This window comes from Oncorhynchus nerka, linkage group LG25, assembly GCF_034236695.1.
Source record: "Oncorhynchus nerka isolate Pitt River linkage group LG25, Oner_Uvic_2.0, whole genome shotgun sequence".
NCBI lineage: Eukaryota > Metazoa > Chordata > Actinopteri > Salmoniformes > Salmonidae > Oncorhynchus > Oncorhynchus nerka.
In genome coordinates this window covers 54,880,451-54,907,481 of record NC_088420.1, presented here as the reverse complement: position 1 = coordinate 54,907,481, position 27,031 = coordinate 54,880,451, and the positions used below count along the sequence as shown (strand labels likewise).

Genomic DNA, 27,031 nt, shown 5'->3' with positions numbered 1-27,031 from the left:
GGTTAGGGCATATTACCCTTGCTTAGGTAGGCAAAGTAGGCAAAGGCTCCTATAGCTAAAGGCTACTTAAGCTATTTAACTATAATTTGGTAAATGCCTCAATCTAAGGCTAGCTAGCTACTATACACAGTAGTTTACGAGCAAAACGAAGCATAGCTTACTGATTAAGGCCATATACTGTAGCTAAGGCTACTATAGCATACTGGCAAAAAGCTACTATAGCTAAAGTATACTTTAGCTTACTGGAAAAGGTTACTAACACTACTGTAGCTAACAATTACATGCTAACAATTACAGTAGCTTGTGATCCTTCCTTGCGATCCTCTATGTCTGTAGGTGTCATCAAGGAGGTTACCACTCACTTCATTGTGGATGCCCGCAAAATGCCCAAGACCTTTGGTGACCACTTGAAAGCATGCATCATCAACCCTTCAGGCACCAACACAGACACCTATATCACAAACAAGGGAGACGGAACCTTCAGAGTGGAATACACCGCCTATGAGGACGGTAAGAACATGTAGAAGATGAAAAATTTTCTGAAAGCTTTCTGATAGCTAAAGTTAGGTTGCTTGGTAGGATATGTTTAATAGCTATCCGACTCCAAGGACCATAAAGGGACAACGTAGATGTATAGAGGGCAAGCCCATCACATGTTACTTGTTCTTTTATTCAGTTTTGTTCAACAAGGAATCCTTGAAAAGAGTGATAGCGAGATATTTTCTAATCAAATCAAAGTTTATTTGTCACGTGCGCCGAATACAACAGGTTGTAGACCTTACAGTGAAATGCTTACTTACAGGCTCTAACCGTCAGTGCAAAAAGGGTATTTGGTGAACAATAGGTAAGTAAAGAAATAATAACAACAGTAAAAATACAGTGAAGAATAACAGTAGGGAAGCTATATTGTTAGGAGAAATATATTCTCAAGGTTCATAAGCTGAACTTCAATTAGAATCCTCAGTCTGTGACCCAGAAGTTGTAAGGTTCTGGTTGAAATTAATGAGATACAGACCAGTCCACAATAGTCAGTTACGTTTATTCTCGAGAGCTCTGCCCATCATTTCATGTACACCTCTCATTTCGTCATAAATGTCCCTCCTCCTCTCAGACAATGTCAAAGCTGCTTTTCAATTCCATTCCAACACATACATATTGCTTATCATATGCTACCACATGTTACACAATCTACTGCAAGTCCAATGGTTTCTCCCCTCCCTGGGTGGGGGCAAGACATCTTTCCTGTTGTTAGTTTCACTGTGGTCACAAGTTGTCTGTCACAAGTAGTCTGTTAACACTTCCGCTTTGCCTATGTACAAATATTCTTCATCAGACAGGATAGAATTATGTTAGTTATAGTTCTACGTTAAATGTATACATCATTTAGTCATTATTCATAAAAATCCCATAACATATATACAGGCACCGGTTAGTCGGGCTGATTGAGGTAGTATGTACATGTAGATATGGTTAAAGTGACTATGTATATATGATGAACAGAGAGTAGCAGTAGCGTAAAAGAGGGGTTGGCGGGTGGTGGGTGGTGGGTGGCTGGACACAATGCAGGTGTTTGAGCGGAGGGTTCATGTAGGACTAGATAGATAGAGTAGATAGAAAGGGTATAAATACAGAATGAGGGAGGGGAGGTGATCTGAGGGGTTTAGAGAAGAGAGGCAGAGAGGGGAGAGGGCTTTATAAATAGAGTTAGTGCTGGAACAGAACAGGTATATATGCTCTGCTCTGTCCTTCTCTGAGCCTCTTCTCTCAGATACAGGAGTAATGGCTAGCTGGAGGTATTAATAGAGTTCTGTCAAGTTAATGTTATTACGGTATAACAACGGGGGGGAAGATGTGTTATTTTTGTGTATTAATGATTAGTCTCACATCTCCATAGTTACCACGTCTCATTCATTATCGGAACAAATCTTAGGAAGAAAGGTTCACTCGTGATAAAATATCAGAAATACATTGAAAATCGTCTAAGATAGATATAACTGCAAGGCCGTGCCTTATCATGCTGAAACATGATGAGGTGATGGAGGCGGATTAAGTTGTCCTTAGCTTATACATGCCCAAACCATAAACCCACCACCACCATGGAGAACTCTTTTGACAACGTTGACAGGAGCAAAACGGTCGCCCACAGGACGCCATACGCCAGGACGAAAACGGGATTCATCCATGAAGAGCACACTCTTCCAGCGTGCCAGTGGCCATGGAAGGTGAGCATTTGCCCACTGAAGTCGGTTATGACGCCGAGCTGCGGTCAGGAAAAACCCTGGTGAGGACGACGAGCACGCAGATGAACTTCCCTGAGACGGTTTCTGATAGTATGTGCAGAAAGTCTTCGGTTGTGCAATCCCACAGTTTCATCAACTGTCTCGTGGCTTGGTCTCAGATAATCCCGCAGGCGAAGAAGCCGGATGTGGAGGTCCTGGGCTGGCAGGGTTACATGTGGTCTGCGTTTGTAAGTCTGGATGGACGCACTGCTAAATTCTCTAAAATTACGTTGGAGGCGGCTTATGGTAGAGAAATGAACATTAAATTCTCTAGCAACAGCTCTGGCAGACATTTTTGCAGTCAGCATGCCAATTGCACACTCCCTCAAAACTTCAGACATCTATGGCATTGTGTTGTGAGACAAAACTGCACATTTTAAAGTGGCCTTTTACCGTCCCCAGCTCAAGGTGCACCTTTGTAATGAGCATGCTGTTTATTCAGCTTCTTTGATATACCACATCTGTCAGGTGGATGGATTATCTTGAGACAAATGCTCCCTAAAAGGGATGTAAACACATTTGTGCACAAAATTTGGGAAAATAAGCTTTTTGTGAATATGGAACATTTCTGGGACTTTTTTTTTAGCTCATGAAACATGGGACCGACACTTTAAATGTATACAGTGCATTCGAAAAGTATTCAGAACCCACATTTTGTTACGTTACATCATTATTGTACAATTGATGTAATTGTTTTTTTCCCTCCTCAAACCTTGCCGCAGAAATGTTTTGGTACTCTTCCTCAGATCTGTGCCTCGACACAATCCAGTCTCTGAGCTCTACAGACAATTCCTTTGACCTCATGGCTTGGTTTTTGCTCTGACATGCATTGTCAACTGTGGGACCTTTATATAGGCAAGATGTGTGCCTTTCCAAATCATGTCCAATCAATTGAATTTACCACAGGTGGACTCCAATCAAGTTTCAATTTCGAGTCTCATAGCAAAGCAACCAAATAATTATCTAAATAAGCTATTTCCCTAATTATTTATTTAGTTTGACAAATTTGCAAACATTTCTAAAAACCTGTTTTTGCTTAACCATTATGTGGTTATACCATACCAGGGTATTGTGCGTCGATTGCTGAGCATTTTTTTTATTTAATCAATTTTGGATTAAGGCTGAAACCTAATAAAATGTGGAAAAAGTCAAGGGGTTTGAATACTTTCTGAAGGCACTATATATATATATAATTTTTTTTTGTGTGTGTGTATGTGAAGTTTTTGAAAATTGATCCGCAGAACCACAAAAGAACGGTTCACGGGCTGCCAGTTGCCCATCCTTGGTTTACACCGTCCAAAGAAATGCTTACTTGCAGTTTCCTTCTCGACAATGCAACAACAATAAGATTTAATAACAGATAAGACTCCTAACATAAAGTGAATGGCTCGGTAGAATAGAATAAACATTTTAGCGTGAGTATAATACAGGGAGGAACAATTGATAGTCCAATAATTAATAGTCCCCACATAAACACACATACAAACACATACACTTACACACTGCATGGAGAAGAAGCAGCAGAATCATCACCATAATACAAGTTTCAAGTTTATTTGCTATGCATAATGAATAGTGAAAATCTTACCCCAGCTCTCACGATAAAAACACCACAAAAACACAATTTCCAATACTTCGCAATATCTCTCTCTTCCACTGGCTGCCTCTGATTGCCTTCTTCCCTATCATCCTGATAAAAAAGCTGACCATACAGTGTCTCTCCATGTGTCTTCTGCAGGCAGTCCGTTCCGCGTGCCAGTGAGGGATGTGGTGGATCCCAGTAAGGTGAAATGTTCAGGCCTAGGTTTGGGTGACAGAGTCAGAGCCCACCTACCTCAGACCTTTACTGTGGACACTATACAGGCAGGACAGGCAAATCTGGAGGTCAGTCTCATAGGACCATCAGGTAAGAGGAACTCTACATACTTGACTTTACTCACACATACACACGCTCAAACATAAAAAACACCCATAAACACACACACACACACATACACATGAATGTTTACATATAGTGACTTATTTGAATGTAGCTAATCTGTCCTCTTTTCCCCATAGGTTCAGAGCCTGTTGCTGTAAAAAATAACAGCGATGGTACACACACAGTCAACTACACTCCAGTTCATGATGGCCCTTACACTGTGTCAGTTAAATATGGAGACCAGGAGGTTCCTCGCAGGTGAGACAGACTGGACAAAACTAGATTTACCGGAAACCCTTACTGTAATATCCTCATTTACTTTTCTGTAGACATTTCATACATTTTCAATAGGGTCATGAAATATATATACTGTATTTATATTTTTTTGCTCTCTCTCTCGCTGTCCACAGTCCATTCAAGGTGAGATCTCAGCCTGGTCATGATGCCAGTAAGGTTTGTGCAAGCGGTCCAGGTCTGGACAAGTCAGGTGTGCCCGCCAGCCTGCCAGTGGAGTTCACCATTGATGCCCGCGACGCAGGAGAGGGACTGCTCACTGTACAAATACTGGTGGGTAACCCCCCCACCCCCAATCCACCCCCACCCCCACACACACACCCCACACACATTAACATCCTCTTCCCCTGTAGGACCAAGAATGCAAGCCAAAGAAGGCTACCATCTATGATAACAGAGATGGGACCTACACAGTGTCTTACGTAGCAGACTCCACCGGCCCTTACACAATCATGATCAAGTATGGAGGCGATGAGATCCCCTACTCTCCCTACCATATCTTAGCCCTGCCCACTGGAGACGCCAGCAAGTGTCTGCTCACTGGTACACCTCTCATTTTCCCTTCCCTTCTCTTCTATTTTATTTTCTCTTTTCAATAGTCTGACAATTTTATCTTTCCTTATTCCCAGTGTCTATCGGAGGACATGCCCTGGCATCAGGTCTGACTAAGATGCAGGTGCACGAGGAGGCCATCATCTCTGTGGACACAAAGGCTGCTGGGAAGAGCAAGGTGACCTGCTCGGTCATGACCCCAGAGGGGGTGGAGCTAGACATGGGTGTGCAGGAGAACCGTGATGGAACCTTCGACATCTACTACACCGCTCCAGAACCAGGAAAATATGTCATCACCATCCGCTTCGGAGGACAGCACATACCCAAGAGCCCCTTCCATGTTACGGTTGAGTACATATTAGTAATATACAGTAGATGTGTGTTAATTAATATATATACACACTACTATTCAAAAGTTTGGGGTCACTAAGATTTTAAAAGAAAAGCACATTTTTTGTCCATTAAAATAACATCAAATTGATCACATATATAGTGTATATATTATTAATGTTGTAATTGACTATTTTAGCTGGAAACGGCAGATTTTTTATGGAATATCTACCTAATGGGCGTCTGTACGTAGGCATACATCACTCATGTGTTCCAATTTTATAAGGCTAATTGATGATTAGAAAAACCTTTTTCAATTATGTTAGCACAGCTGAAGAATGTTGTCCTGATTAAAGAAGCAATTATTGGCCTTATTTAGACTAGTTGAGTATCTGGAGCATCAGCATTTGTGGGTTCGATTACAGGCTCAAAATGGCCAGAAACAAATAACTTTATTCTGAAACTTGTCAATATATTCTTGTTCTGAGAAATTAAGGCTTGCTCCGTTGTTTAAAGGGGCCTCCCACTCCTCTTTTTATTCTGGTTGGAGCCAGTTTGCGCTGTTCTGTGAAGGGAGTAGTACACAGCGTTCATTTCTCAGAACAAGAATAGACTGACAAGTTTCAGAAGAAACGTCTGTGTCTTTTGCAGACGTTTTTACGCAGAACAACTTATAGTTAGTGCATTCATCTTATTAAGATACTGTAGCTAGTTGGGACAACCACATATCACAGTCATAGTAAGCGAGTGCGACGGAGGGTGCTGTGGGATTATTTACGATAGGGTTTCAGATGTTTTCAGAATATGGGTAGGGCCTCTGCTGTCCTAGCTACAGGGAGAAGCTGGTTCCACCATTGGTGTGCCAGGGCAGAGAAGAGCTTGGACTGGTAAGAGCGGGAGCCAAAAGACCAGAGGTGGCAGAAAGGAGTGCTTGGATTTGGGTGTAGGGTTTGAGCATAGTCTGAAGGGTAGAGAGGAGCAGTTCTTCTTGCTACTCAGTTGGTAAGTACTATGGTCTTGTAGTGGATTCGAGCTTCGGCTGGAAGCCAGTGGAGTGTGCGGAGGAGTGGGGTGACATGGGAGAACTTGGGAAAGTTGAACACCAGGTTGGCTGCAGCATTCTGGAATAGTTGCAGGGGTTTGATGGCATAAGCGGGAGCCCAGACCACATCGAGTTGCAGTAGTCCAGATGGGAGATGACAAGTGCCTGGACTAGGACCTGCACCACTTCATGTGTGAGGTAGGGTCGTACTCTACGGATGTTGTAGAGCATAAACCTGCAGGAGCGAGTAACTGCTTTTATGTTGACAGAGAACGACAGGGTGTTGTCCTGGGTCTCGGCAAAGTATTTCCACTCTGGGAGGGGGACACTTTGGAGTTGTCAACCGTGATGGAGAGGTCTTTGAGTGGGCAGGCCTTCCCCGGAAAGAAGAGCAGCTTCGCCTTGTCGAGGTTGAGCTTGAGGTGGTGGGCCGACATCCAAGCTGATATATCTGCCAGGCACGCAGAGATGCGTGTCGCCACCTGAGTGTCAGAAGGGGGGAAGAAGAAAAGTAGTTGAGTGTCATCCGCATAGCAATGATAGGAGAGACTATGTGAGGATATGGCAGAGCTGAGTGACTTGGTATATAGAGAGAAGAGGCCGAGCCCTGGGGGACACCAGTCGTGAAAGTACGTAGTGCAGACACAGATCCTCTCCACATCACCTGGTAGGATCGGCCTGCCAGGTAGGATGCAACCCAAGAGTGTGCAGAGATGCCCAGCCCTGAGAGGGTCGATTTGATGTTTCAATGTGTCGAAGGCAGTGGATAGATCTAGGAGGATGAGAACAGAGGATAGAGATTTAGCTTTGGCAGTGCAGAGAGCCTCCATGACACAGAGAAGAGCAGTTTCGGTTGAGTGCCCCATCTTGAAGCATGACTGGTTAGAGTCAAGAAGGTTGTTCTGAGAGAGATAACGAGAGAGTTGGTTAGAGACAGCATGCTCAAGTATTTTGGAAAGTACAGAACAAAGGGATACCGGCATGTAGTTTTTACCTCAAAGGAGTCGAGTGTTGGTTTTTTGAGGAGGGGAGTGACTCAGGCCATTTTGAAGTCAGAGGGGAGTCAGTGGTCAGGGATGAGTTGATGAGGGAAGTGAGGAATGGGAGAAGGTCTCCAGAGATGGTCTGGAAATGGGAGGGGGGGTGGGGTCGAGCGGGTAGGTTGTCGGGCGTTCGGACCACACTAGTTGCAGGATTTAATCTGGAGAGAGAGGGGGAAAAGAGGTCAAGAAGTAGGGTAGTTCTGTGTGAGTGGGACCAGTGGACTCAATAGGCTGAGTGAATGAGGAGCGGATGTTGTCAACCTTTTCAAAGTGGTTGACAAAGTCTGCAGAGATGGAGGAGGGAGGGGGAGGAGGTGAAGAACTAAGGAAGGCTGTGAAGGTGGAAAAGAGTTTCCTAGGGTTAGAGGCAGAAGCTTGAAATGTAGAGTAGAAAGTGGCTTTAACAGTGGATACAGAGGAAGAGAAGGTAGATAGGAGGGAGTGGAGGGATGATAGATCCTCTGGAATTTTAGTTTTCCTCCAATTTTGTTCAGCTGCCCACATGCTGTTTTGTAAGCTTGCAATGAGTCACTCAGCCACGGAGCAGGAGGGGAGGGCCAAGCCGGCTGGTAAGAAAGGGGACAGTACGAGTCATAGGATGAGAAAAAGGGAGGAGAGTAGGGTTGAAGAGCAGAATCAGGAGACAGGAGGGATAATACTTTAGCAGAAGGGAGAGAAAATAGGATAAGAGGAGAGAGTAGTGGGAGAGAGAGAGAGCGAAGATTGCGACGGCGTAGGACCATCTGGCTAGGGCCTGAGTGGCTAGGTTTGGAGGAGAGGAAGACAGAAAAGGAAACAAAGTTGTGATCAGAGAGCTGGAGCGGGGTTGCAGTGAGATTAGTAGGCAAACAGCCTTTAGTAAAAATGAGGTCAAGCGTATTGCCTGCCTTGTGAGTGGGAGAGGTCTGGGAAAGGTTGAGGTCAAAAGAGGCAATGAGGGGAAAGAGAGAGTTGGAAAGAAATTAATCGAAGGCAGACGTCAGAAGGTTGAAGTCACCAAGTATGAAGAGCGGTGAGCCATCGTCAGGACATTACCTTATCATGGTGTCAAGCTCATTGAGGAACTCTAAGGGCACCTGGTGGGCGATAGATGACAACAATGTTAAGCTTGAGTGGACAAGTGACAGTGACATCATGGAATTCAAATGAGGGGATGGACAGATGAGAGAGGGAGAAAAATCCAAAATATTAACTTAGGAGAAATGAGTAGCCATGTGCCACCACCACGACGACCAGATGCTCTCGGACTATGAAATACAACATAATCAGATGAAGAGAGAGCAGCTAGAGTAGTAGTGTTGTCTGGGGTGATCCAAGTCTCCATCAGGGCCAAAAAGTTAAGGGACTGAAGCACAGTACAGACTGAGATGAACTCGGGCGTTCTTGACTGCAGATCGGCAGTTCCAAACGCTACCAGAGACCAGGAATTCCACATGGGTTATGCTAAATTAGGGTAGCAGCCAAAGAGTGGGGAGTGTCTGTATAGCCTACAGGGAGAGGAGCGAACTGGGATAGAAAACAGACACATAGTTGCCAAAGCTACAAAATAGCAAAAATTTGATTAAAATGTCAATGTAATTTTCAGGTAGTCATTTAGCAGACACTCTTATCCAGAGTGACTTACAGTTAGTGTATTGATCTTAAGTAGCTAGGTGGGTATCACAGGAATAGAAATACATTTCTCCTGAATCAGAGACACGAATTGGGGTGAAGGGGGTCTGTTGAGAGTGGTGTGGAGCATTCTGGGGGACAATACTAACATTGGGTAATACTTCACTTAATGCTTTATAACTTGTTGTTATCATGTATGAATCTTTATAATGTCTTATAAGTGTTTAACAACATTTTAACTGAGTCAAAAAGGCTGCATTAAAGTTAGATTTTTACTTTGTATAGACATAGCTTGCTATAGTTACTCGTACATGTATCATATGCCCTTTTAGGCAACAAATGAGCCCATTGTCCTTAGTGACGGCATGGATCAGTTCCGCCCTCTCAACCTGGTCATCCCGTTCACTGTACAGCAGGGACCGATCACAGGTACAGGGACTTTTCCGGAAACTTTCCCAAATTTCCCAGGTTTCCCCCCAAAACCCCAGTTAAAGGATTCTCTCTCTGCTTATGCAAGGGTGCAAAGATTATCCTATCAGGATTTGGGGGAAATTTGGGGAACTTTACAGAATGTTGTAATCTTAACAGATACTCATTAACACATAAAACAGTACACTGGTACCTGTAGATACTCTCACTGTTTCGGACACAATGACACACTCACTTTCCTTTCCTGGAATTTCCAGGTGAGGTGCGTATGCCCTACGGTAAGACTGCCCATCCCTACATAATAGATGACAATGATGGGACCATCACAGTTAAATCCAACCCTACTGAAAACGGTCTGCACGAGATGGACATCAAGTATGAAGGAAATCACATCCCAGGTAATCACATCCCAGGTACTGTCACGTCCTGACCTTAGTTCCTTTTGTATGTTTCTACTTTAGGTTGGTCAGGGCGAGAGTTGGGGTGGGCATTCTATGTTTTGTTCTTGTGTTTATATTTCTATGTATTTGGCCTGGTATGGTTCCCAATCAGAGGCAGCTGTCAATCGTTGTCTCTGATTGAGAACCATACTTAGGTAGCCTGTTTTCCCACTCTTGGGTGTGGGAGGTTATTTTCCGTTTCAGTGTTTTTCACCATTCGGGACTGTTTTGTTTTTTCTTTATTCGCTTGTTCATTTGTTTCCTGTGTTCAGTGTAATAAATATGATGAACACTTGCCACACTGCATATTGGTCCGATATTTCCTACTCCTCAGAAGAAGAGGAAGACGACAACCGTTACAGGTACTAGGTGTCTGTCAAAACCAGAGGAGAAAACACCTTGTGTTAGCCTGTCTTCAAACTAAACCCAGACTCAATTTAAGTAGTTATGCTCAATTCAGACTCTTATGTTTATATTTCAACAACAAAAAATCCAGCTCATGTGTCTTAATAAATAATGCCTGGGGAATGAACAGCCTGGTGTCCTAGAGGCCAGAGAGGGAGCACATGTGACAGTATCCCCTCCCCGACTCGTGGCTCCAGCCGCAGGACACCGACCAAAATGATGATCCCGCGGATCAGGAGCAGACCGGTCACTTCTGCTGAGGCGCAGGAAACCTGTCAGTCCGGCTGAGAAGCGGGAGCATTGCGACCTAGAGCGCCGGAGAGAGAGCATACGTGACAGTACCCCCTCCCCAGCGAGTTCTGGGGCGCTGGAACCTGAGCCTGGCAATCCAGCTGAGGCATGAGAGCCTGACGAGCCGGTAGAAGCAGGGGAGCCGGGCTCTCCGGCAAAACCATGAAAGCCAGACGAGCCGGCTGAGGCAGCGGAGCCTGGTGATCCAGCTGAGGCATGAGAGCCTGACGAACCGACGGAGGCAGGGTAGCCTTTAGATCTGTCTGAGGCATGAGAGCCTGTAGCGGCTCCCAGACCCGACCAAATTCCCACCAAAACAAAAAAAACAAAAGAATGATGCTTCCCTTAGGTAAGGCGTTATTTTGTAACAATGTGCGCTGAGAGTCGGGAAGCAAGTTCAGGGAGTGAGTGTTTTAATAAATAAACCCAACATAATACAAAAATAAGAAACACGAACAACAACGCACAGAACTGACAGGAACAGAAACAATAACACCTGGGGAAGGTACGAAAGGGAGTGACGTATACTTGTATAGGGAAGATAATCAGGGAAGTGATAATCATAATCAGGTGAGTCTGATTATGCCCAGGTGCGCGTAACGATGATGACAGGTGTACACCATAACGAGCAGCCTGGTGACCTAGAGGCCAGAAAGGGAGCACACGTGACAGCTCAGGTGTTTAAACAGGCGTATTTATGTAAATGAATGTTAAATGAATGTTAAATAAACTTTTTTCTGATGGTCCATTCACTCCATTAAATCTCTCCCCCTCACAGGAAGCCCCCTCCAGTTCTATGTGGATGCTATGAACAGTGGTCTGGTGACAGCATACGGCCCTGGTCTCTGTCAAGGGTCCATCAACAAACCTGTCACCTTCATTGTGGTCACCAAGAACGCTGGAGAAGGTACTTCTTCTGACTATTTTTCTTATTTAAACCAATACTTTTGGAACACAGTTTTATTGACTTGTATCCCCCCCCCCCCCCCCTGTCCACAATGATGGGAAAACATTTCTCCATCTAATCCTATGTAGACAGTTGAGTAAATCTCTCTCTCTTTCTTTCTTTCTTTTTCTTTCTTTCTTCCCTCTCCCCCCCTACAGGTGGTTTATCCCTAGCGGTGGAGGGTCCTTCTAAGGCAAAGATCACCTGTAAAGACAATAAGGATGGAACCTGTACTGTATCCTACCTGCCCACCTCACCAGGAGACTACAAGATCATTGTCAAGTTTGACAACAAACACATAGCCGGCAGCCCCTTCACTGCTAAAATCACTGGTGAGTGGGTCTGGACCAGAACACTCAGGGGTGCACCCACATATAGTCACAATGCCACTCATACTTTTGCCTTGAAATCACTGGTATATTGATCAATCATATATTTTGTAGGGCTCTATGTAAAATGGTATTCGGGATGGTTAGTAAAGGGTTAGCAAATGATTTGTAAGTGTAAGTAAATGGTCAGTCATTGTGAGTGAATGTTCGTAATTGTTTGTACATGTTAGTAACTGTTAGTTAATGGTAAGTAAATGGTTAATACATGTTATTATGTAGTTAGTAAATGTTAATAAATGGTTTGTCAATCTATTTTCCATTTCTCTCTATCAAGGTGATGACTCTATCAGGACATCCCAGCTCAACGTGGGGACAGCAGCAGACTTGTCACTGAAGATCACAGAGTCTGACCTGAGTCTGCTGACGGCTAATATCAGAGCTCCATCAGGCAACGAAGAGCCGTGTTTGCTCAAGAGACTGCCCAGCAGACACATAGGTGAGATACTACCCACTAGTCTGGCCTGAGCTAGAGACTTTCAATAACATGGCGCTGGTGGGTAGAATAAATGGTTTAGTTTCCTTACTCTGAAGCAAAGTCTATTTTTCTCCGTGTGAACCATCAGTCTTGGGACTCACGACAGACAGACAGACAGACAGCACTGAGTTCAACTTTCTTGAAGCATAAAATGATGACAGCACTGTCAGAATTTATGAATCCTTTAACTAATCCCTGTTTAAATATTCTGTTAAAATATCTACTTACACACTCCTCTCCTCCATCTCTCCATCTTGCAGGTATCTCCTTCACCCCTAAGGAGGTGGGAGAGCACGAGGTGAGCGTGAAGAAGAACGGTAAGCACGTGACCAACAGCCCTTTCAAGATCCAGGTTGGCCAGTCAGATATTGGCGAGGCCAGTAGGGTCAAGGCCTTTGGTAAAGGACTGGTGGAGGCACACACCTTCAAAATGGCTGAGTTCTTTGTGGACACTAGGGATGCAGGTAAGGCATGTTAGACATATTAAAGGAAAGATTCACCCATTTTGAATGTTTATAGTTCTTGTGCATCACTAAGTGATGTTCTATCGATTCCCAGAGTCATTTCAAGTGTTCACGTGTGTCTGAGCTATTCGCCGTTCAAGCAGGCAGAAATACAGCCGGTATGACGAGTTTCGCATCAACATTCAAAATGGGTATATCTTTCTTTTAAGCTAATCTAACCCATATCTGCTCAAGTTCATTGACAGATACAATGCTCTCTCCATTGCCTTACATCTTTCGCTTTTTCTTCAGGTTATGGTGGTCTGGGGTTGTCGATCGAGGGTCCGAGTAAAGTGGATATTAACTGTGAGGTTGTGGAGGGTGGGACGTGCAGAGTCAGTTACTGCCCCACAGAGCCAGGCAACCACATCATCAACATCAAGTTTTCTGACAAGCACATCCCAGGTTAGTGTTTCTTTGTCTTACTTCAGTTTTGTAAATGTTATCAAAAATGTGTAAAATCCGTAAATTAACTTGGTTTAGGTGAGATTGCGTTTCATTATCGAACAACATTGTCAATCACTGTTACCTGTGATTTCTTTCCTGCACCAATTCCGGTTTCGGACCTCTCCTTGGCTAATACACTTCTCCCTGACCTCACTAATTGGCTGTTGCTGGTACTCTCTGATTGGCTGATCCTCAGGAAGTCCTTTCACAGTGAAGGTGACAGGAGAAGGAAGGATGAAGGAGAGCATCACCAGGAAGAGAACTGCCCCCGCCATCGCTTCTGTCGGCAGCGCCTGTGGCCTCAACCTCAAAATCCCTGGTGAGCACAGCCTAACAACAGCTGGTGCGCGATATCTAATGTTAAGGGAGTCTCAGGTCTTTGCTCGCCTGAATTACAATACCTCATGATAAGCTACAGACCATACTATTTACCAAGAGTTTTCATCTATATGTTTTGTAGCTGTCTATTTACCACCACAAACTGATGCTGCCACTAAGACCACACTCAACAACCTGTATAGGGCCATAAGCAAACAAGAAAATGCACATTGAGGCAGTGTTTGTCATGGCCAGTGATTTTAATGCAGGAAAACTTAAATCCGTTTTACCTCATTTTTACCAGCATGTCACCCGTGCAACTAGAGGTGACAAAACTCTAGATCACCTTTATTCCACACACAAAAACCATCACCAGACCATAACTCTATTCTCCTGCTTCCTGCTTATAAGCAAAAACTCAAACAGGAAGTACAAGTGACTCGCTCAATACAGAAGTGGTCTGATGAATCGGATGCTAAACTACGGGACTGTTTTGCTAGCACAGATTTTAATATCTTCCAGGATTCATCCGATAACATTGAGGAGTTTACCACATCAGTAACTGGCTTCAATTAATAAGTGCATTGACGACATCACCCCTAGAGTTACTGTACAGTACTTACATACCCGATCCAGAAGCCATGGGTTACAGGTAACATTCGCACTGAGCTAAAGGCTTGAGCTGCCGCTTTCAAGGAGCGGGACACTAATACGGACGCTTATAAGTAATCCTGCAATGACCTCTGAGGAGCCATCAAATAGGAAAAGCATCAATGTAAGACTAAGATCGAATCCCACTACGCCGGCTCTGATGCTCGACGGATGTGGCAGGGCTTGCAAACTATCACGGATTTCAAAAGGAAACTGAGCTGTGAGTTGCCCAGTGACACAAACCTACCAGATGAGCTAAATGCCTTCTATGCTCGCTTCGAGGCAAACAACACTGAGTCATGCATGAGAGCACCAACTGTTCCAGACAACTGTGTGATCTCTCTCTCCGTATGTGAGTAACACCTTTAAACAGGTTGGCATTCGCAAGGCTGCGGAGACAGACGGAATACCAGGCCACATACTTAGAGCATGCACTGACCAGCTTGAAAGTGTCTTCACTGAAATTTTCAACTTATCCCTGACTGGGTCTGTAATACCAATACCATGTTTCAAGCTGAACACCATAGTCCCAGTGCCATAGTCCACACCCCCGTGCCCAAGGACACCAAGGTAACCTGCCTAAATGAATATCACCCTGTAACCCTCACATCTATTGCCATGAAATATAAGAATGCTGTTCATTGACTTCAGCTCAGCATTTAGCACCATAGTCCCCTCCAACTTCATTACCAAGCTCAGGACCCTAGGACTGAACATCTCCCTCTGCAACTGGATCCTGGACTTCCTGATGGGCTGCCCCCTAGGCAGTGACGGTAGGCAACAACACATCCACTACGCTGGTCATCAACACGGGGGTCTCTCAGGGGTGTGTGCTTAGTCCCTCCTGTACTCCCTGTTCACCAAGGACTGCGTGGCCATGCACGACTCCATCATGTTTGCTGATGATACGCCGGTGGTAGGACTGATCATCAACGACGATGAGGGAGCCTATAAGGGGAGGTCAGAGACCTGGCAGTGGTGCCAGAACAACAAGTTCTCACTTAATGTTAGCAAGACATTTAACATTTACATTTAAGTCATTTAGCAGACGCTCTTATCCAGAGCGACTTACAAATTGGTGCATTCACCTTATGACCTCCAGTGGAACAGTAGTGCATCTAAATCTTTTCAGGGGGAGGGGGGGTGAGAGGGATTACTTTATCCTATCCTAGGTATTCCTTAAAGAGGTGGGGTTTCAGGTGTCTCCGGAAGGTGGTGATTGACTCCGCTGTCCTGGCGTCGTGAGGGAGTTTGTTCCACCATTGGGGGGCCAGAGCAGCGAACAGTTTTGACTGGGCTGAGCGGGAACTGTACTTCCTCAGTGGTAGGGAGGCGAGCAGGCCAGAGGTGGATGAACGCAGTGCCCTTGTTTGGGTGTAGGGCCTGATCAGAGCCTGGAGGTACTGAGGTGCCGTTCCCCTCACAGCTCCGTAGGCAAGCACCATGGTCTTGTAGCGGATGCGAGCTTCAACTGGAAGCCAGTGGAGGGAGCGGAGGAGCGGGGTGACGTGAGAGAACTTGGGAAGGTTGAACACCAGACGGGCTGCGGCGTTCTGGATGAGTTGTAGGGGTTTAATGGCACAGGCAGGGAGCCCAGAGGAGCTGATCATGGACTACAGGAAACTGAGGAGCAAGCACGCCCCCATCCACATCGATGGGGCTGTAGTGGAGTGGGTCGAGAGCTTCAAGTTTCTTGGTGTCCAAATCACTAAGGAATTAACATGATCCACACACACCCAAACAGTCGTGAAGAGGGCACGACAGCACCTCTCCCGCCTCAGCAGGCTGAAAATATTTGGCATGGGCCCTCAGATTCTCAAAAAGTTCTACAGCTACACCATTGAGAGCATCTTGACTGGCTGCATCACTAATTGGTACAGCAACTGCTACAGAGGGTGGTGAGTATGGCCATTGCATCACTGGGGCCAAGCTCCCTGCCTTCTAGGACCTCCATACCAGGTGGTGTCAGAGGCAGGCCCAAAGAATTGTCAAACACTCCAGCCACCCAAGCCATAGACTGTTCTCTCTGCTACCGCACGGAAAATGGTACCAGTGCATCAAGTCTGGAACCAACAGGGCCCTGAACAGCTTTTACCACCAAGCCATAAAACTGCTAAACAAACAAGACTGCAAAATAGCTAATCAAATGGCTACTCGCTGCTGCTACTGTCAATTATCTATCCTGTTTCCTAGTCACTTTATCCCACCTACAGTGCATTTGGAAAGTATTCACACCCCTTAACTTTTTCCACATTTTGTTACGCTTCAGCCTTATTCTAAAATTGATTAAATTGTTTTTCTCTTTGGATTAAATTGTTTTGTCACCTCTTTGTCACATTGTTTTCCTCATCACTCTACACACAATACCCCATAATGTCAAAGCAAAAACAGTTTTTTTTTCATTTATGCAAATATTTAAAAAATACCAATTTACTTAAGTATTCAGACCCTTTACTCAGTACTTTGTTGAAGCACCTTTGTCAGTGATTACAGCTTGGCACACCTGTATTTTGGGAGTATCTCCCATTCTTCTCTGCAGATCCTCTCAAGCTCTGTCAGTTTGGATGCGGAGCGTCGCTGCACTGCCATTTTCAGGTCTCTCCAGAGATGTTCGATCAGGTTCAAGTCAGGGCTCTGGCTGGGCCACTCAAGGACATTGTCCCGAAGCACTCTGGAGCAGGTTTTCATCAAGGATCTCTCTGTACTTTTCTCCATTCATCTTTCCCTCAATCCTGACTAGTCTCCCAGTCCCTGCTCCTGAAAAACATCCCCACAGCATGATGCTGCCACCACCATGCTTCACCGTAGGGATGGTGCCAAGTTTCCTCCAGATGTGACGCTTGGCATTCAGGCCAAAGAGTTCAATCTTGGTTTCATCAGACCAGAGAATCTTGTTTCTCATGCCCTGAGAGTCCTTTTGGTGACTTTTGGCAAACTCCAAGCGGGCTGTCGTGTGCCTTTTACTGAGGAGAGGCTTCCGTCTCGCCACTCTACCAAAAAGGCCTGATTGCTGCAGAGATGGTTGTCGTTCTGGAAGCTTCTGCCATCTCCACAGAGGAACTCTAGAGCTCTGTCAGAGTGACCATCGGGTTCTTTGTCACCTCCCTGACCAAGGCCCTTCTCCCACGATTGCTCAGGTTGGCCTGGCTGCTAGCTCTAGAGTCTTGGTGGACATGCAGACATTTTTTGGTACCCTTCCCTAGATCTGTGCCTCGACACAATAATGTCTCGGAGCTCTACGAACGATTCCTTCGACAACATGGCTTGGTTTTTGATTTGACATGCACTGACTACTGTGGGACCTTACCAAATCATTTCATGTCCAATCCATTGAATTTACCACAAGTGGGCTCCAATCAAGTTGTAGAAACATCTCAAGGATGATCAATGGAAACAGGATCCACCTGAGCTCAATTTCGAGTCTCTTAGCAAAGGGTCTCAATACTTATGTAAATAATATTTATTTTATTTTCATAAATTTGCCAAAAATTCTAAAAATCCATTTTCATTTTAGGGTATTGTGTGTAGATTGAGGATTTTTTTTTTAATCAATTTTAGAATAAGGCTGTAACGTAACAAAATGTGGAAAAAGACAAGGGGTCTGAATACTTTCCCAATGCACTGTATTGTACATAGCTAATCCAATAACATCCTACACCTGAACATCGACGTGCTACTGGTACTCCCTGTATATAACCATGTTAGTTTTACTCGTCATTGTTATTCAGTATTCTGTATTTATTCCTCTTGTCACTATTTCATTTTTTTTGTTAACATTTTTTCTTTAAATCTGCATTTTTGAAAAAGTACCAGTAAATAAGCATTGTTTTTCGAAGCATGTGACAAACACATTTAGATTTTTGATTTCATTTTAAACATGGTCACAATGTGGTCAAGTATTACTCTCATGGTGCTGAAGTGTGTTAATATCATCTATAGAATGAACACTACAGTGGTTGTTACCCCTATCACTTGACTCTCAATCAACTTTCATACAGCATTTTGCTCGCTGGCTTTAAAGCTAAGATAGCTAGCACAAGTCTTCAAGTATAGCTTGCATCTAAGACTAACCATCCCTGCTCTCTCTCCACCAATAGGAAACTGGTTCCAGATGGTGTCAGCCCAGGAGAGGATGACGCGCACATTCACACGCAGCAGCGACACATACACACGCAAGGAGCGCACGGAGATCAGCAAGATGCGGGGCGGCGAGACGAAGAGGGAGGTGAGGGTTGAAGAGAGCACCCAGACGGGAGGAACAGGAGGAGCCAGTCCATTCAAAGATGTTTTTGGAGAGTTCCTGGGCAGAGAGAGTCTGGATAGCTTCGCTGGGATACCCGCTACAGTCACACCAGGTGAGAATGAATGAAGATAAAAATACAAATGTACTAACACTCAACGGTTGTACTTGTTTTTCTTTGACTGATTTTACAGATAGCGACAATATTGAACAAGGTTTTACTTGCAATGATCATAATCGATATATGGTTGTTTCAACTACACTCGTAAAAGAAAACTGATAACAAAAGGTTTCGTCAGCTGTCCACAGAGGAGAACTCTTTTGGGTTCCTTTCTCTGTGAAAAGGGATCATGGATCCCACAAGTGTTGTATCTGGAACCAAAAAGGGTTCTTCAAAGAGTTCTCCTATGTGGACAGCCGAAGAACCTTTTTTCTCCCAGCCAGTCTGACACCCCCTATCCTTCGCTCCTCCCTCCCCTAGGTGAAACCGCTACCAAGGGTAGTATGATGGCCCAGGTTACCAGCCCTGGGGGTAAAACAGAACAGGCAGAGATCATAGATGGAGGGGACAGCACCTACAGTGTCCGCTTCGTGCCCCAGGAGATGGGGGCCCACACGGTCAACGTGAAGTACAGCGGACAGCATGTCCCCGGTAGTCCCTTCCAGTTTACAGTGGGACCCCTGGGAGAAGGAGGGTCCCACAAGGTTCGGGCCGGAGGCACTGGGCTGGAGAGAGGAGTGGCAGGAGCATCAAGTAAGTAGTCTGACCTGACCCTCTCTGTTTTTGAAAAAAAAAAACTGTTGTATTTGTCCTTTCCTTTACACTAACTAGCACTGATTTTGCATATAGCACATATATTTTTGAAGAATGTTTTACTATCAATATGTGATTTTTTTGCCTACTTTAGTTGAACCAGGTTAATCCCGTCTCTCTCTCTCTCTCCCTCCCCGTAGCTGAGTTTAGTATCTGGACGCGGGAGGCCGGTGCAGGCGGTCTGTCCATCGCTGTAGAGGGGCCCAGTAAGGCTGAGATCTCCTTTGAAGACAGGAAGGATGGATCCTGTAGGGTGGTCTACATTGTACAGGATCCAGGTGAGATAGGGTAGAAAAACCCCATCCAGCTCCAAGGACCAAAAATTTAACAAAGTATTTGGACAGTGAAACTTTTTTTTGAGGGGGGGGGGGGGCTCTGTACACCAGCACTTTCAAATTATACTATGAGAGTGAGGTTAAAGTGCAGACTGTCAGCTTTAATTTGAGCGTATTTTCATCTATATCGGGGAACTGTTTATAAATTACAGCACTTTTGTTGATAGTCCCCTCATTTTTGGAAACCTAAAGTATTTGAACAAATTCACTTATACAGTATGTGTATTCAGGATTATCCGTAATCATGGTAGCATCCACATTAATGTAGAAGTGTTCCGAAACATATTCTATTCTTATTTACAATTAAAATGACTCCAATATGACACAATACATTATTTACCATTTATTTCTCTTGGGAACAAAATAATCTGAAACGCAACCAAAACGAACTGCCAATGCATCCAACAAATGTGTAGAGTCACAAGCTTGATGGAGTCATTGCGTGTTAGGAATTTGTGACCAAATACTAAGCTTTTGACTACACATATAAGTAAACTTGTCTAAATTATTTTGGTTCCCTAAAATGAAGGGAACATGTACAAAAAGTGCTGTAATTTCTAAATGGGTCACCCACATTGTATCATTTAAAATCCAAAGAAGCTACATAACACTAAGAAGCTACATAGCACTAAGAAGCTACTTAGCAGTAGGCTAGGCAGTAGTTGGTCTAAAAAGCTACATAGCAATTGTCCCCAGTTAGAGGGATGAGGACACAGTAAGAAACAAACACACGGACTACAAGGCGTCAGTCTTTCCCACAGTTTATCAAAGAAACAGATACGCTCTCATATTCAGCAGAGACAATGACAGCTATTGATCTGATCATACTAAACTGAGATCTTTTTATGTAATTTACGCCATGTTTTTCTCCTTTCCTACTACTAGATTTCAATCAACTGATCACTGTTATTTGTCTCTAACTCCCTGGTTCCGCTGTGTGTCCTCAGGTGACTATGAAGTGTCAATCAAGTTCAACAACGAGCACATCCCCGACAGCCCCTTTGTTGTTCCCATAGCAACGCTGTCTGATGAGGCATGCCGACTCACTGTCACCAGCCTGCAGGTAGGAACACACACACACACACACACACACACAATCACATAATTATGTATTGTGTTAGAACACTCGTCACAAGACCATAATTTAGCATAACAATAGTCGCTTGTTGGTCAGGCTTTGTTTGTCCTTGGAAGTGTAACTGGAGGCGTGGGCTATAGCAGTAACCAAGGCTATTTGAATGTGTTGTTGTTTAATGGTGAGTGAGAGGGATGTGGGGTCTTACTCATGGCTATCAGTACTGCCTATCACCCCCCACTAGGAAACACATTAACACCTTCTCCCTCTTACACACACCCAGCCCGGGAATCTCTCGACTTACCTCCTTATTGTAGTTTCATATACAAGATGAGTCACAGTTAAAAACACACATTCTACACACACAAGGCAAGCTTACAGAGCTTTACCAGGCCCTGACCCTGTTTTTCCTTCCTCCTCCCCTCAGGAGAAGGACCTGAAGGTGAACCAGGAAGCGTTGTTCGCTGTACAGTGTAACGGGGCAAGGGGCGTGGTTGATGCTAAGGTCCATACCCCCTCTGGCTCAGCAGAGGAGTGCTACATCACAGACCTGGACAGTGGTAAGATATAAGGATAGGTTTGGTGTTAGACCTCACAGTTATATGGTTCCTTACCCTGAAAGTAGTCCATGGGCCTAGAGAGACTAATTTGAGGTTTGGATTTCTGTACACACTATTTCTAACTTCAGCTAACTACAGCCACCACTAACCAAAATCAAATGGGAGAGATGGGGACAAATGTGTTACTTAATGTTGAACAAAACATTAATTTTATAACGTTAGATTTATTTATATCTAATCACTCATATTCACCAGACAAGAACGCCATCCGCTTCATTCCCCGTGAGAATGGCGTGCACTCCATCGACGTCAAGTTCAATGGCAGCCACATCCCTGGAAGTCCGTTCAACGTGAGGGTGGGGGAGGCCGGACAGGCTGGAGACCCAGGCATGGTGACGGTGTATGGGCCTGGACTGGATGGAGGATCCACAGGTACATACACTACTCTATATCTTCTTCTTATTTTCTTACTCCCGCTGTACACAGACCCTCTGCTACTGACAACACATGTAGGAGAGGTTTGTCATCAATGATTAATATACATACAGTATATTAATCATTGGTTGTAATCTGGTTGCAGTGACATCATTTCAACCAGTTTTGCCTATTGTGATTAGGGCTGTTGCGGTGACCGTATTACTGCCACACAGGCTTTCATGAGTCATGAAGGCAGTCAATTCCACATGACCGTTTAGTCACGGTAATTAGGCTTCTCCTGGTCATTAGTAGTCTACCAAACGTGCTAACTGCCTGGTACTCTATTGTCCCTCTAATCACTCTGACATCAATTCAAATGTATTCAAAAATCTGATCAAACATTTCATGAAAGCCCATGAGCTCATGTTGCGCAACATTTCTATAGGCTATGCAATTGTGCGAGAAAAGGAGTATGGTGTTCTTTGGATGCATTCTTTGTCCTCCAAACACAACGAGTAGAGTTTTTACCAAAAAGTTATATTTTGGTTTCATCTGACCATATGACATTCTCCCAATCTTCTTCTGGATCAACCAAATGCTCTCTAGCAAACTTCAGACGGGCATGGACATGTACTGGCTTAAGCAGGGGGACACGTCTGGAACTGCAGGATTTGAGTCCCTGGCGGCGTAGTGTGTTACTGATGGTAGGCTTTGTTACTTTGGTCCCAGCTCTCTGCAGGTCATTCACTAGGTCCCCCCGTGTGGTTCTGGGATTTTTGCTCACCGTTCTTGTGATCATTTTGACCCCACGGGGTGAGATCTTGCATGGAGCCCCAGATCGAGGGAGATTATCAGTGGTCTTGTATGTCTTCCATTTCCTAATAATTTCTCCCACAGTTGATTTCTTCAAACCAAGCTGCTTACCTATTGCAGATTCAGTCTTCCCAGCCTGGTGCAGATCTACAATTTTGTTTCTGGTGTCCTTTGACAGCTCTTTGGTCTTGGCCATAGTGGAGTTTGGAGTGTGACTGTTTTAGGTTGTGGACAGGTGTCTTTTATATTGATAACAAGTTCAAACAGGTGCCATTAATACAGGTAACGAGTGGAGGACAGAGGAGCCTCTTAAAGAAGTTACAGGTCTGTGAGTGCCAGAAATCTTGCTTGTTTGTAGGTGACCAAATACATATTTTCCACCATAATTTGCAAATAAATTCATAAAAAATCCTACAATGTGATTTTCTGGATTTATTTCCTCATTTTGTCTGTCATAGTTGAAGTGTACCTATGATGAAAATCACAGGCCTCTCTCATCTTTTTAAGTGGGAGAACATGCCACAGCAGACACTGCCAGTACTCAATTACAGTAACTACCGTGGGTCTCTCTACTCTGGAGCACTCTCTACTCTGGAACACATACATCTAGAGTGTATTGTCAAAAACCTCTCAAATATCACGCCTGCTCCCGCTCACCCTCTCGCGCCAGGCTGCCCATCATTATGCACACCTGTCACCTTCATTAGACATCAGTGGAGTCACCTGGAATATCCTTTCTATTTTATTTGTAATTGTATTCTTCATACATTTATAGTATTCTTCATACTATAAAATAATGTCATGGAATTCTAAGTAAATCTTGTCTTCTAAATGAACTAGTGTAGCCCACAGCCATTTGGCATAGCCAGATCAGGACCTCAGAACTCAGAGTATGCTATTCTGTTCTTCTGAAATAGACTACATTTTCTTCATATCATGCTTCTTTAGACCTGTCTAAAATAAATAATGGATTTATTGAGGTGTAGGCTATATTACATCGATTTATTAGACTTTTCTAAATGTACATGTTCCAAAGGTCTGCATCAGTGGCTTGTAGGGTATGTGTGGAAGCTAGGAGATGCTAAATGTGTTTACGATAATTAACGGTCAATTACCAATTAGACCGACAGTTATTTACTTGACAATCACCGGCTGACGAAAATTGTGACCACCACAGCCCTAGTTGTGATGCTGTCTTAAAATGATGCATTATATGAATGCTAGGTTTCCTCACCATGTAGTCTTTCTCTCTCCCTCTAGGTGTAGCCTCAGAGTTTGTAGTGAACACCTGTAACGCAGGGTCGGGTGCCCTGTCCGTGACCATCGACGGTCCCTCTAAGGTGAAGATGGACTGTTCCGATTGCCTTGATGGCTACAAGGTCATCTACACACCCATGGCCCCCGGCAACTATCTCATCACCATCAAATATGGAGGACCCAACCATATAGTGGGCAGCCCATTCAAAGCCAAAGTCACAGGTGTGTGTTCGGTGTGTGACGTGTGTGTGCAGCATGACTGACAGATCTTGATGAAAAGGATGTTCAAGGTTTTCGGTATAAAACGAGACACTCACTCACACCTAGAAATGTAATGTAATATAAATAACAAATTACGTAAATGTTACTCAGGGGGATTCTTTGTAACTTCACAACAACATACGTAAGTAAAAAAAAACATCTCGTCGGGATTGTAAATTGAATAGTCACTGACGTCAGTGCTGAAGACTGAGTGCATCCTCTGAAGCACCGGCAAAATGTAGAAAATAAGGCTAGATACTGTATGTTGTTGTGAAGTTACAAAGAATCCCCCTGAGTATGAGGAATCTATGTTGTATGAATATGTTGAGATGGGGAAAACAGTAGCCTACAGGTTAACAGTGTTGTTCTAAGTAGCCACCCACCCTCTCATAAGAAACCCCCATTCATGGTGCTCTTGTCTGTTCTGAGGAGGGGAGGTGTTAGATTATGTAATGTCTGGTTTGAGTTGTTACTGCAGCTCTTTTGTAACATTGTAACCTCCCTCAGGTACCCGTCTGTCTGGTGGTCACAGCCTTCACGAGACGTCCTCGGTCCTGGTACAGACGATTACTAAGACGTCCAAGGTAGCAGGAGCGTACAGTACCTCGTCCTCCTCAAAACTGACCTCTGACGCCAGCAAGGTGGTGTGTCGAGGCGGCGGGCTCACCAAGGCTCTGGTCGGACAGAATAATGTATTCAATGTGGACTGCAACAAAGCAGGTGAGAAGAACAGACTCGAGGAATATGTAACACACACACCAATATGTAACACACACATACACACACTCCTCGAGTACCATTCCTAACCCTCCCCTCTTCCAGGTACTAACATGTTGCTTGTGGGAGTGCACGGCCCCAGGACGCCCTGTGAAAAGGTGTACGTTAAACACATGGGCAACCGCCTGTACAACGTCACCTACACTGTCAAAGACAAGGACAACTACACCATTATCGTCAAGTGGGGGGATGACAGTGTTCCTGGCAGCCCCTTCAAAGTAGCTGTGCCCTAAAAGAACTCTGTTCTCCAACCCTTGAAATCTCACCCCTGACCCCCATTTCACCGCCACCCTGCTCCGCTGCACGACTGTAGAACGAACCCCCTCTCCTAATGTGCACAAAAAACATGCAAAGAAGTTTCTCTCCCTATAAGTAAAAAATACGATTTCAACCTTTATTTAAAAATTATTAACCCTAACTGTTACTGTTTAGAGAAAGTTGTCTGTGACTAGTGACTATCATTGTGAAGCAGAATTCACCAAGCGTTGGATTGTTCACCCACTAATAGGGAACGTGAGCTGGGTTTAGACTGTCGTGAGACAGGTTAGTTTTACCCTACTGATGATGTGTTGTTGCAATAGTAATTCTTTGCAGAGTTGGAAAGAGGGCACTCCTATATTTTGCCATTAATTGTTTCTGTAACTGCATGGGCAGTGCGCCATCTATCGATCTCTATGTGTACTGTAGACGTGTTCCAAGTCATGTTGTTCAAAGTATTTTGATTGGTCCCAAGACCCTGTTCGACCAATAGAAAGGGATTGTTGTGTAGCAAAGGATGGCTTAATGTGTGAATGTTTATAAACTGAAGATAATTTGCTATCAAACAGTATTAAATGTCATATGGTTTGTATGCTTAAATAAAGAGAAACATGTATTTTTGTTATATTAACCTATATTTTTTGGTAAACTTTGCAGATATATATGCCTTGACAAAACACAAGTGGGTTTATTTAGTGATTTTGACTGAATGTGAGTGTCATTATGAACATGCCCTGGGGCTTTTCTAGGATTTCTAAACATTTTGGGCTTAGCCCAGAGCCAGTAGGGGGGTCCGGGGGCATCCTTCCCTGGCAAGAAAATAAGAATTTTCAACAGTTAACTTCTCTAGGGGGCAGTATTTGGAATTTTGGATGAAAAGCATGCCCAAATTAAACTGCCTTCTATCAGGCCTGGAAGATAGGAAATGCATATATCTGGTAGATTTAGATAGAAAACACTCTAAAGTTTCCAAAACTTAAAACAATGTATGTGAGTATATCAGAACTGATTTGGCAGGCGAAATATAGCCTTCACAAAAACCAGAAATAAAGATAAAATTAATCAATAACCTTGAATTATCTTCATCAGATGATACGCATAGGACTTCATGTTACACAATACATGCATGTTTTGTTTGATAAAGTTCATATTTATATAAAAAAAATCGGAGTTTACATTGGCGCATTAGATTCACTAATTCCAAAACATCAAGTGATTTTGCATAGCCACATCATTCAACAGAAATACTCATAAATGTAGATGATAATATAGATATACCTCTCCTTAATGCAACCGCTGTCAGATTTAAAAAAAACTTTAAAAACACCACAGCCGCAAAGATGGCGTTAACATAAACAAGAAATGACATGACAAATATTCCCTTACCTTTGATGATCTACATCAGAAAGCACTCCAGGAATCCCAGGTCCACAATAAATGTTTGTTTTGTTCGAAAATGTCCGTTATTTATGTCCAAATACCTTCTTTTGTTAGCGCGTTTAGTATATATATATATCCAAACGCTAATTCTGGTCAGCGTTATATCGGACAAAAACTTCAAAAAGTGATATTACCGGTCGAAGAAACATTTCAAACTAAGTACAGAATCAATCATTAGGATGTTTTTAACATATAGCTTCAATAAAGTTCCAACAGGAGTATTCTTTCTTGTCTTCGTGAGCAATGGAACGCAAGTGACTACCATGAGGAAAAAGTGGGATCACAAAATGGCTGCTTGATGGACAGCTGATATATTCTGCTCTCATTCACTCCCACAACAACATAGAAGCCACATTATAATTTCCATTGATGGTTGACATCTAGTGGAACCCCTGGGCAGTGGAACATCATTCATATG

General features: G+C 44.0%; 1 protein-coding gene across 1 annotated transcript in view; it reads left to right on the top strand.

Moving 5' to 3' along the window:
* The window catches only part of LOC115109745 (filamin-C-like), a 59,613-nt gene extending 33,815 nt beyond the window's left edge, over window positions 1–25,798 (top strand). Inside the window, exons 19-43 of the mRNA XM_065009951.1 lie at window positions 337–510; window positions 2,147–2,222; window positions 2,368–2,525; window positions 4,018–4,185; window positions 4,338–4,458; window positions 4,611–4,767; window positions 4,848–5,037; window positions 5,124–5,392; window positions 9,405–9,501; window positions 9,759–9,899; window positions 11,416–11,544; window positions 11,742–11,915; window positions 12,247–12,408; window positions 12,708–12,911; window positions 13,203–13,355; window positions 13,594–13,716; window positions 18,464–18,721; window positions 19,088–19,360; window positions 19,561–19,698; window positions 20,703–20,818; window positions 21,258–21,390; window positions 21,646–21,822; window positions 23,881–24,099; window positions 24,646–24,858; window positions 24,961–25,798. Coding sequence (XP_064866023.1) covers window positions 337–510; window positions 2,147–2,222; window positions 2,368–2,525; window positions 4,018–4,185; window positions 4,338–4,458; window positions 4,611–4,767; window positions 4,848–5,037; window positions 5,124–5,392; window positions 9,405–9,501; window positions 9,759–9,899; window positions 11,416–11,544; window positions 11,742–11,915; window positions 12,247–12,408; window positions 12,708–12,911; window positions 13,203–13,355; window positions 13,594–13,716; window positions 18,464–18,721; window positions 19,088–19,360; window positions 19,561–19,698; window positions 20,703–20,818; window positions 21,258–21,390; window positions 21,646–21,822; window positions 23,881–24,099; window positions 24,646–24,858; window positions 24,961–25,148 — 4,211 coding nt within the window. The 3' untranslated portion in view covers window positions 25,149–25,798. The remainder of the gene's footprint in view (window positions 1–336; window positions 511–2,146; window positions 2,223–2,367; window positions 2,526–4,017; window positions 4,186–4,337; window positions 4,459–4,610; window positions 4,768–4,847; window positions 5,038–5,123; window positions 5,393–9,404; window positions 9,502–9,758; window positions 9,900–11,415; window positions 11,545–11,741; window positions 11,916–12,246; window positions 12,409–12,707; window positions 12,912–13,202; window positions 13,356–13,593; window positions 13,717–18,463; window positions 18,722–19,087; window positions 19,361–19,560; window positions 19,699–20,702; window positions 20,819–21,257; window positions 21,391–21,645; window positions 21,823–23,880; window positions 24,100–24,645; window positions 24,859–24,960) is intronic.
* Window positions 25,799–27,031: the final 1,233 nt, after the last annotated feature.